Below are 12007 nucleotides of genomic sequence, written 5' to 3'. Positions count from 1 at the left end.
ACACTTCACATACACACCACACTCATACTCACTTCTTTCGGAGGCGAATGTAGGCTGTAGAGAGGTTGTTCCATGCTTCTGCGTTCTGAAAAGAGGGGAAAAGGGCAAAAAACAGAGAAAGGCTGAATGGAGGAGGAGGGGAAGAGGGTATAAGGAAGAGTTGTACAGAATAACAGCTATAATCGAAGAACATAGAGACGAATAGTGGGGAAAATGCTATTTTTAAATATCCACACAGTTAAGCCATCAAAAGGGTCAGGGGTGGTGTGACGAGTGGCTGTTAAAGATATCATCAGCGTGGTGTGTGTGTGTTCTATGTTCTAAAGCGAGTACATTTTAATCAGTATGTATACTGTGTGTGTGTTGTAGACAAGGACTGTGAATGAACAAAAGTGTCAAAGTGCAAGATTGATGGGACTGTTATTGTCTCATTTTCTCCATGCGCTGCTTGTACTTTTCCACCTTATCATGTAGCTTGAGAAATACTGTTCTGCATGTGTTTGTGTGTGTGTGTGTAGGCACTTACATCTGGCTCTAGTCCCACACACCTCTGGAAAGCCTTGGCAGCTCCCTCATAGCCCTCCAGGGCAAAGTAGGCACAACCGAGGGAAAACCACACACCGAGCTGTCCAAACACACACACAACCACAGACACACAAAAACACAGACACACACGCACATGTATACACGCAAAACAAAAACATAAAAGTGAATCCAAGAATGACATTTATGTACAGATGTGTCCAAAAGATGATTCCAGAAAGATGCCAAAAAATGTTTGTTAGCAAAACAAAGAGATGATTTAATTTTTTAGAAGACTAAGAGACATCAGACATGCTAGACAATGTTAAAACTCTCTGTCTTTTAAACAGATGCTTACCATGTTCACACTAACACCATGTTATGTATGGTGTTACTACTATTTGCTCATTAGCAATACACACTAAGTACAGCTGATTGGAATTATTGGCTTTGCATATATTTCATCATAAAAGCTGCGTTTCATTGTGTAATCCTGTGATGTATCATGACAATTAACTGAACCTTGAACCTCGATAAACCAAAGTATTGGACCACCATGGTACTACAATTCTCAGAGGGGCATGATGGTCTATACATAATTCCATGGCAATCGATCCAGTAGCTGTTATTATATTCCACTCAAAATCAAAAATTCCAACCTCGTTGTGGTGCTAGTTGAACAGTCAGGAGATCACGAAAGTCACTGGGATGTACTGCCTGGACACCGTAAATGTCTGCACCAACTTTTGTGCCAGTTCATCTCGGGATTGGTTTCAGTTTGGTAAATGGAAACTCAATTTTTTTTCACTCTTCAGTCATTTGAATTAGATTCAAACCTCACCTACAGTATAGTTATGAGCTTTGGGTAAAGACCAAAAGATTGAGGTCATGGATACAAGCGGCTGAATTTAGATTCCCTTGCAGAGTGTCGGGGCTCACTCTTAGAGACAGGGTGTTCTCCTCCAGGCTGTGGATGAAGCCAGAATGGGAACCTTCACTTCATTACATTTAATAGAGTGTTGAAGAGGCGCAGGAATGAGGTGGACGCCTCTCTGTGGAGACATTTCAGTTACGTCCATCTGGGACGAGACCCTCGGGCAGATCCAGAAAACACATGGCGGGCTGTGTACTGTGGCCTGATAAAAAAAGCCACCTGGGATGGAAGGTTTTTGGGGATAGATCACAGCAGAAATTAAGCATGTGTAGGTTCCTGATAGAGTCGGTAGATATTCCTAGCTAATGCAGTATCCCCCATAGTAAGCTAACATTTGTTGATGGGTTTTTTTGCGTCAGAAGGATGGTTTTGGACGGACAGATCAGCCTAGATTGTAGGCTGAAGGATCATCTCCACTCCTTATGTAAGTTTAATACATTTTGATAGACTTTCTGAAAAAAGTGCATGTACCAAAAAAGTATGAACACATCTCATTGAATAAAACTTTGGTCCAGAGACGTCTGGACTTTGCTTGTACCTGGAGAGTGTTGATTTTGAGTGACTGCTCAAAGCAGTCAACACATTGCTGGAGCTCCTTGTTGTGAAGGTGCAGCAGGGCTTTGGAGCGCATGGCTCTGGCACTGCGTCGACCTGACAGCTCCCACGCCCGGTCGTAGTACTGATGGTCCCTCACTATGTCTCCCAGTAGGCAGTACAGACTGGGCGTCTCTTTCTTCTCCAACTCCCTGCGAACAATCTCTTCAGCCTGAGCAAATGGACGGGGAAGGAGAGGGATGTCAGGGTGGAGGAGGAGATGGAGAAGAAAGAAGACAGTCATGATAATAGGGAACAGAGGGAAGACACAAGGAATGAAGGGATAGACTTGTAGGCCAGTGAGTTTGGGATGATGGGAGTAATAGGATAACCAAAGCAAAACAGGTAATAAGTACAGTGAGAACATGAACAACACAGACAGAGTAATGAAGAGACACTGATGTGTAAAAACACAACAGATCCGGGAACAAAGTTTGACAGATAAACACAGAGAAAAATTAAGGTAGGGGTTATGTTACAAGTAAAACGACTGTCAAATCACCTGTTGACATTTGCACTCGTTGCACCTCACCATGTCACTACATGCTTTGGATTATTCTTGGACTGAGGTGAGGCTCACACTGTTGTGAGGTTGCAATAAAGAACAGACTTTTCTCTTTCCAAATCCCTGTATCTTGATTTTGATTGTGACGTGTCTAACCACTGGAAGGCTCAAGGCCCGACACAGCCACTAGATTCCTTTTCTGAATCTTCCTGTCAGAGGTCTGATGCTGGGCCAAGAGTCGACCCCGCCTGAAAACAAGAAACCCTGCTATTCCTTTCTGAACTACACAACTCTGCACAGGTTGTAGCAGACACAGCATTCTGCAATTAAAGATAATAAACATAGTTTCTATTACACCCTGTACACTGATGACAACTAATCCTACTCTGTCACGCTCTTGCAGGCATGGCTGTGATATAAACATTACAGCAACAAAGACAAGAAGCAATGTGAGGAAGCATTTTGGGTTTTGAAATCATAACTGAAAAAATCAGGAATAAAAGTAAGCTTGTTTGCTTCTTTTTATTTGCAAAATGGATTACTGCAATGAAGTGGAGAAAATGGAAAACAAAGAGTTTCAGCGCTGATAATTTGCTGAGGGACTTCAGCATGCTAGCTATGCCCCACCAATCTACTCGAAGTTACAATGTTGGAGTCATGGAACCTGGAACGTTGGAAGCACTATTTATTGAAACTTTTTAGCCCTGTATCTTCTATGTCCCAGTCTGTGTGGTGAAGTGTGGAATTTTAATGCTTGTGTTTGAAACCGACCCGTCTGACGGTTTTTTGGATCATCTTACATTCTATTTTTTGTGTAATTATTATCACTGCCAAGAAGATTATGCCGCGAAACTGCCTCTTAGGCCATGTTCAGACTGACGTGAGCCCTGTGTGAGCAAACACAGCCCTCTCTTTAATTTGAATGAGGCCAGACCAGTGGTGCAGCAGGGGTGCCCCGGCAAAAAACAATGAACCAGGCTCAACTTTTGTTGCCACACAAGACGACATAATCCCTCAAGGTGATAAGGTAAGGCACCTGTACTGTACATGCAGTTTTTTTGTTTTTTTTTTTGGTAGAAATCCCTTCATGGCTACCAGATTGTCTGAAAACATTTGCACACCAATTAAATTTTGTGAAAAATAAGACAATGAATCAAGAAGCAAGTGATTACTTTATAGTGCAAGCAACATTTTTTTCAACATTTTTCCTATTTTGTCTTTTTTTTTTTGTCATGAACCACTGTACACAGTAGTGTAATTTAAATACGAGGCACATGACTGACATGACACATGACTGTATATCACAGAATGCAAATTAAAGCAGGTTCAGATGCAAATAATAAAAAAAAAGTCCATCTCCTATTATTAAAATACCAAATTTGAAGGATTGTGTATACTGGTGGTTGCTTTTATGTTTTTATGTTGATAGTTTGTCTTCTCCAGATCGGCACAATCATACATTTTCCCTTGTGTTTTGATGGAAATATCCCCTTTTTAAAAAAAGGAATACAATAAAAAGGTACAAAAAAGCCTACCAAATAAGAGAACAAATCAAAATAAAATTAAAAAAATATTTGATTTTAGTAGTTTGTATTGTGTTTTGTTATTACACTGGCAATCATTTACGTGGTACCTTGCATTACTTTGTAATGTAATGTCACTGTGATGGAGGAAGGCTGTAGTCTAGTCAAGAAAAGAGAAGCAGCATTGGACAGAGACCAAGCCATTCCAGACAAATGGATTGCCTTGTTATTTTGGATCCTGGTGACTACATAACATGGACTATTGGCTGGGACAACCACAGCACATGATTTAAGACAAGAGCAGAGCAGGAGACTTCTGTTATTCGCCAACAGCACCTTGTTAATCAAATTGGATCAAAAATTGTTTATCAAAGCAGGCTGTAGTTGAATAGCAGAGGCCTGGCAGCCTGTAGGAGTCCCACTGAGGGTTCTGGACAGACGGGACGAGTTCAGTCAGTGATCAGCCAGTGCATGTGATGTCTGTCTGTCTGCACTTAATGAGTGTGTTTGTATGCAAACATAGGTAGCCGGTGAGCCACATGTTTAATGGCCTATATGAATGCTTTTGCCTTCTATATTCCTTGAGTTTGTGCATGGGATTTTTAATGGCCATAAAATCGCCTGTATTTTAAACTCAATGCAAGCATACTGTGCATGTGAATGTTAAGAAAAATACAATCAATTTTCAATTTCTACAGCCCCAGTCTGCACAATGGGGGTATGGGTAATAAAATGTTAGCTGTAGTCCATAGTGTCCAGTTTCATGAACAACAGTTTCACATTATCTTGCCAGTAAGATGGTTTGTAATGGCCATGGATATGCATGCATACACATATATTGTGCAGGATGGCCATGTGACAGGGTTTTATACATTGCATTAGTATAGAGTGTTTAGAGTGTTTGCATTTTTGCCATTTTAAATACAAGGAGCAAGAGCAGTGGAATCACAATGTTACCTATGTGACATGGAGTGTCAGTATGTTGCTGGAGTAGCCATTAGAGGATGGGTAGATCAGGTCTGTAAGGGAATACACATGATGAAAAGCAAAGCTCAAGTATATTTCATAGGATAGTGCCCCTACATGTGGTCAATATGGCTCTATGGGTCATGCTAACTTTGTACTCTCCACTTCAATCACGAGACATGAGGAAACATTTGTCTGAGTCTGACCCAAAGTAAACACATAAAGTAGCCACCTGGAACGGCCATTATGGCTAACTGTTTAGGGATCTACATCTGCGTCAAACTGCATAGTAGTTTGTTTACATGTGAGAGGCTGTGGATCACTGTCCTTGTAGCGTTTTATTGTGCAAAAGAAGAAGTGGCGAACAAGATAAAATGGGTGGTGCCTGCAGTTTCCAAACTGCAAGAAATGTGAGGCCCATACCAAAATAAAACTCAATAAACTCCCACAGAGGATGGGTATAGTCCATCGTTGTGTATGTTTGCTTTCTGGTTACTGACCTGGAAGCACACTGCTTTAAAAGAAAAAACTCTCTTGCGAGATTTCGAGAAATCTCGCAATTCATTTTTGCCAGATCTCTCAAAGGTTCGTCTTTTCTTTTTTTTTTTCAACCCATCAAATTTTTTTCCCCCCTATGTCCCTTAAGGGGCTCCGTGGAGTACTGTGTGTAGACTGATGAGAAAAGAAAAGTCTGAAAGACAACAAAATGTGGAAAAATTGAAAGGGTCTGAAAACTGTCCACATGCACTGAATGTGCTCAGACAGCAGAAGGTTCCACTGGGATGTTGAAAGTTTATTTCTGTCTTTCCAGTTTAAGAATTTATAAAGTTAGTTAGTTAAAATATGTGAAACTCTGGATACAGCGACAGATGAAAGTAAGGACAACTTCCTCGTGGATGACTTGAATACTGATTGGTTTCCTAAAAATTGTTAGTTGCATGAAAAGCTGATGTCTATTGCCAATATTTGCAATCTTACCCAGGTTGTGACTCAACCTACTAGAATTTCTACTCATGTTAGGTATTAATATTTCTACCGGTATTGATCATATTTTCATTAACATAAATGAGTTGTGTTCACAGGCAGGATCAGTGACAGTAGGATACAGTGACTATAATCTGATTGGTTTAAGAGGACTAAAATGCCCAAGTCTGGAGCTAGAATTGTTTACCACAGATCATATAACAGATCTAATGCAGACTCATTTTTGAATGATATTAAAGATTGACAGAAAAGTATGTTAATGTGGTGTTGAAAAATTTCATGTTTTCATGTTTCGAGTTAGTGAAATTGGTGGATGTGCATTATAATTCAAAGGGACTGAGGGTGCCTTTTAGAAGACTTTCCTTTAAACTGAGAAACAAGGTCATCAAAGTCAACAAGGTAAAGGTCAAATTGGGCCTGTTGATGTATGCTATTTTTGAGCTGTGTCTTAATTTTCTTTATTTTATTTCAAGTTTGCTCATTGGGGGTGAGGAAATGTGGAGAGTGTAGATTCAGTTTCAGTTTATGTCCCAGCTCTAGATCCTGTTGTTTTGTGTACTAGGTTAAGTTGACTGGGCCATGGTCTGGGATGATTACTGGATGAATTGATGAATGAGTTATTCATTTGAGATATAGTATAAATGCTAAGTAGTCAATATGCGAGTATTTTTTGTGAGAGGGTGAGGCAGGAGTATTCTTTGTGTAATGGGTTCTGAGATGACTAACAAGTCCTAGAACTTCCTGGTATTTTCTTTTTTTTATTACATCAGATGAGTGCCATGTTCTGTGAGTTCTTCAGAGTTTTCTGTCTAGTTTTGGATAAAGGATCGTCTTAATGTTTCCTTTACTATGATTGTTGAAATCAGAACAAATGTTGCGATGTGAAAATACTGTGGATTGCCATCATTAGGTCAATAAATAATGGCTATTGTCATTTTAATATTTCTGATGTGTCCATTGATGCTAACAAAATGACTATCTGAGACTATTATTCTGGTTTTGTTGTGGTATCAATTGTTTTTATGGGGGCAGCTGTGCCTCAGGAGGTAAAGCAGTCATCAGCCACTGAGAAGGTCGGTAAGCTATTGTGCAGTCATATGTGTATGTTATCAATAGAGCCATGGGAACAGCTTTCCCTCAGGGTGGCCCATTCACTCTTGTTGTTTCACGTGACAGTGTGTGAATTCAAGACTCGAGCTCAGGTCTTTTATCTCATGGTGTAGCATGCTAAGTACTTCCAGGGGGAATTTCTCCTCAAATTTGGGATGAACGTGGACTCAGTGATGAACTAATTAGATGTTGGATGACAAAGGTCAAGGTCACTGTGACCTCGCATCCATCCTATTCCCGTCAACACATCTAAAGAACACCTTGATGGCATACATTTAAATGTGGCACAAACGTTCACTTGGACTGAAGGATGAACTGAATGGAATTTGGTTGGCAGGGTCACTGTGACCTCACAAAACATATTTTTGGGCATAACTAATTCATATGTTAATCATGGCAAAATTTCACATAAACATCTCAAGGATGGCCTGACTACACTACAACGGGTTGTTGTTGTCCTCCTGCATGGTGAAATGGTCGTAGTAGCTATCAGTGAATTCTGTCCCACCTCCTACTGTATCCCTGCCTGAATAATCTTAGACCTGTAAAATCACAACTGTTTCATTGCAGAGATCACTCTAGCTCATGGTCACATGTATAGTTTCCAAGTCTGGCATCAACATGTGCCCATTCTCTGTAGAAAGCCTTGGTCGGTTTTGGACTGCGGGCACAATGCCGGCCTCCTGATGTATGTTGTCTTTCAAGAATTTCCTGTTGCCTTTCTGCGTCCATTCTTTTGTCTTTCATCTTCCAATTGATCTCACTCTTTGTATGTCAACTGAATCACTGATATTGTAAATGAGGTCACAACCCTGAAAGGACTCGCGATTGTCCTCGTGATAATCCATGGGACAATCCAGAATCACATTTAGTTTTTTGAAGGATGCGGTGTTGCATATGACGTTTCAAGGTGCCTTCCTGTCAGCTTTACCCTGTCTGGCATTTCTCCTCTGACCTCTGTTATTAATAAGGAGTTTTCAAGCACAGAACTGCCGTTGGGTGTCTTTGTTTTATGCACATCTCTCTGTCAACTCTAGAGATTCTTGTGCTTAAATATTAAGGAGATCAGCAGTTTACAGCAAGATACTCAAACCACTCATCTGGCACCAACAATCATTCCACAGTCAAAGTCACTTAGGCCTTATTCAGACTGTCAGCCTAAAGTTTGTTGGCATATCCAAATTGCACACATTGATTTTATAAAATCTGGACAGCATAAGACCACATGTAATGCGATTTTTGGAGGTGGCTTCAAATGCAATTTAAATCGAATTTCTACAGATGCATCTCAGTCTGGCCACTTAAATCAGATTTCAAAGTGCCTTTTGCATCACTAACAACAACGACATCAAATCAAGAGTGATGGAAGTGCAGAGAGAGAAACAGAACAACGGCGTGATTTCTTTGCAGGGCGATAATGAATCTGCCTTTGTCATGAGTCAGTGTTTGAAGATACTGATGCCTATGTGATTTACGCAGCAACCCATGCAGACAGGTTGGTGGTGTCTGGACACACAAAACCGATCGGATCACTTGCAAAAACCAGTGCGAACAGTTTGTATTAAAGATCTGATTTGAGAAACAAACCTGATTTGCCTTCAGTCTGAAAAGAGCTTTGGTCACACTCCGATGTTTAGTTTGAACTTAAACTCTTGACCATGTCTGCATGCCTCAACAGTGAGTTTCTGCCACATGATTGGCTGATCAGATATTTGCATTCACAAGCAGGTGTGCCAGTGCATCTACAAAAGCAGCCAGAGTGCATATTTTAAATAAGATTCACTGCGTCCTCTACAAATGCAATCATCTCCAGAACTAGACGTGAGCTGAGTCAAAAGGGCAGAATATCACAACACAGGAAACAGCAAATTCTATGTAATCTGCTGTTTCTGTTGCAACTGTGTTGCACAAAATCTGTGCAATGTGTGATTTGACTTTGCTTATTACTGTCTAATATGTTGCACTGTCATATTTAATTTGTTCATAATTTATGTTTTTGGTTTTGCACTGATGCTTTATCTTCTGTGATGTTTGTATGTGTATGGGGAGTAAGAGGCCATTGCTAGGGAAGACAATTGGGAGTGGTACATAAGATCCCTGAACACCTCTGACACACCACTTCTGTGCCGTCTCTGTGGTTGTACTTTTGGGCCTCTGACCAAATTAATTTTCTTCATGAATAACAAAGTTTAACTTGAAAAACTTTTTTCAAATTCCTCCTTCATGCCCCACAGCACTCAAATTGGACTCAGAGCTGATGAGTTCAGTGACAGTTAACAGCCCTTTGTGCAGAAATGCAAGTACCCTAAAATGTATGGGTCTTCAAACATTCCTACAACATATAGACAAAAGTCCATGACCATCACACCCGTATGAGCTTGTTGGACCTCCCATTCTAAAACCTTGATTCCAAAAAAAGTTGGGACGCTGTGTAAAACATAAATACAACAGTTTACCAAAAATACCAAAAATATCTTTTTGACATTTGGCAAAGTTACTGCATGGAATGAAAGGGACAGTTGCATGCTGGTGTTCAATTAAGGTACTTAGAAACCCTTAGTGTTCGACTGTCGCAATTTGTGTTACTTTGAAAATCTCTTCCTTCTGAGTCATAACTCATTCAAATCTGAACAGAGTTCACATATTTTTAGATTGAGTGGCTTACACCTCCAGAGAATATGATTATCTTCAACCATAAATATGCTTCGAAATTATAGAAGAAAAAGACACTCCAGAATCTGTATCATCTTATTTTTAAATTTCTTTCAGTATCAAAGTGATCAGTGACAGTTGTCTGTACATCCGTGGGTACAATGCAAACAGGAAATGCTAATAGCTAATTTGGAATACTTGTAATAGTGCAAATTGTAAACAAATATAGGCTAAAATACAGAGCTTTCTTTCTCAAGCTGTTTAGGGATTTTTTTGTTTTTAAGTTCAACTATGTAGTTGTCTACTTAAAATAATAATAAAGTATTTGGTAAGTCAAGTCTGATCATTAAAGCTTAAGATATCAAGATATTATCTAAACTAATCCTGATCAAAGTTACCAAAATACTGATGAGATGTACTTAAAAGTCTAACTGAAGGATTTCAACCATTATTTAATATCTGCTAGCTGTAGCTCTGTCAGTATTGTGAGTGCTTGACTGCTAAGTATGTCTGCCATGGTAAAATTGGAATGACACAGTCATGCAGAAGCCCTTTGTGTAGATCAACTTTGTCCATGTTAAGTAGTTTTAACATCAAACTCAGTAGAATGTAACATTTACTTAGAAAATTACTAATATAACTTCTGAATAAATAGACCATTTATAATAGACTACAAGCAGTAGTAAAGACAGAATAAAGACTGTGATTGTGCTTATGGGTGAACAAACTAATTTTAATCCAGTTATTAGCCAGTGGCAGTGAAGTTTGTTACAGTTTAGGTTAGGGATGGGCGGTATGAACAGAATTCATGCTGCCATCATTTTCACAGCATTATCTTGATATGTTATGATAGTTTACTCGTATATTCAAATATACCTGCATGGTGAACATTTTAATCCATTTTCACCACTTTTAGCGTATTAGTGTATCCTGACATACAGAAAAAAAAGACCAACAGAATAACCAAAGACTAAGCATGTTTAGTAAAGCAGATATTTCTTTTGATTAAGGCTGAACCACAAGAAACATAGATGGGAAAAAGGAGAAGGTTTCAAATCTGAAGATATTAAAATACAAATTGAGTTAATCTACTAACGGACAAGGTGTTTTTGGCCATAAGTTGGTAAAGGTACATGTCGCACCTCCTGCTGTGTTGGTTTGTCTTTCTGTGTGTGTGGTTATTTGCATACCTTGCCGTGCTGGCCAAGCCTTTCATAGCAGATAACTGCATCCTCCCAGAGCTCCAGCTTGTCATAAATGAGCAGAGCTGAACTGGTGCAGCCGAGGTTTGTCAGGAGGCTGGCAAGCTGTTTCTGTAGAGGAGGAAACAACAAGGCTAAGAGACTACAACCATGCTAGCAGCTTTGCAGGATGCTGACATGGCTCACAATGAAAATGTCAACAAGATGTTCAAGTATCATTTTTACCATGTTCATCATCTTAGTTTATCACATGAGTATGCTAACATTTACTAACAAGCACTAAACACAAATTACAGCTGGGAATGATGCAAATATCAATAGTTTTGCAGGTATATGGTCATAAATCAAATGTTGTAACTATTATACGTGTTCAAATATTGGACGTATATAGGAGGACATGGATGTCTGAACCAAATTTAATTGTATCTTTTATCCCATAGTTGTTGAGGCATTTCATTCAAATGCCAACCTGTATGTGACACTAGAAGAAAAGCCAGAGGATCACCAACATCTGCAGGATTCATCCTCAAGGGACGATGAGCATCTATACGAAATGTCATGACAATCAATTCAATATTTGTTGAGATACTTCAGTCTGGACCAAAGCCGTGGACCAACAGGGCCAACCAACCTTGCCAACCCTGGAGCAATATCTCTTGCATGACTAAAATATAATGACAATGACTTTCATTGTGATGACTACCTAAGTACTGTATGATAGAAAGCTGATCTTTACACCACTGTGAAATGAATGATAAGCCAATGGCTGCCTGAAAGGTAGGGAATCAGTTCTAAAATCTCTGCTTTCAAAAATGGTCAGCAGAAATGTAATATATACTATTCTGGCTGGGTGACATCTCCTCTCCAACTGATCTCTCCCTCTCTCCAGCACTCCTTTCCAATTTATTCTGCTCCTTATATCCTGGGCTGTGTTATTGTGTCTAATGTTTGCTTTCATAGATCTTATGATGCTTTGTGGCACCAGTGTAGTGTTCTACAGGCCCTGTCAGACCTT

At 39.6% G+C, this 12007-nt stretch overlaps 1 protein-coding gene across 1 annotated transcript in view; it reads right to left on the bottom strand.

Moving 5' to 3' along the window:
- The window catches only part of ttc27 (tetratricopeptide repeat domain 27), an 88491-nt gene that overhangs the window by 15369 nt on the left and 61115 nt on the right, over positions 1 to 12007 (bottom strand). Inside the window, exons 12-15 of the mRNA XM_076742240.1 lie at positions 10981 to 11103; positions 1995 to 2222; positions 527 to 625; positions 33 to 85 (exon numbers count right to left, since the gene is read on the bottom strand). Of these exons, the coding sequence (XP_076598355.1) occupies positions 33 to 85; positions 527 to 625; positions 1995 to 2222; positions 10981 to 11103 (503 nt within the window). The remainder of the gene's footprint in view (positions 1 to 32; positions 86 to 526; positions 626 to 1994; positions 2223 to 10980; positions 11104 to 12007) is intronic.

The sequence above is a fragment of the Chaetodon auriga genome, chromosome 11 (genome assembly GCF_051107435.1).
Source record: "Chaetodon auriga isolate fChaAug3 chromosome 11, fChaAug3.hap1, whole genome shotgun sequence".
In the NCBI taxonomy this organism is placed as follows: domain Eukaryota; kingdom Metazoa; phylum Chordata; class Actinopteri; order Chaetodontiformes; family Chaetodontidae; genus Chaetodon; species Chaetodon auriga.
Note: the sequence above shows the minus strand (reverse complement) of the source record. Positions and strands in the feature narration are given on the sequence as shown.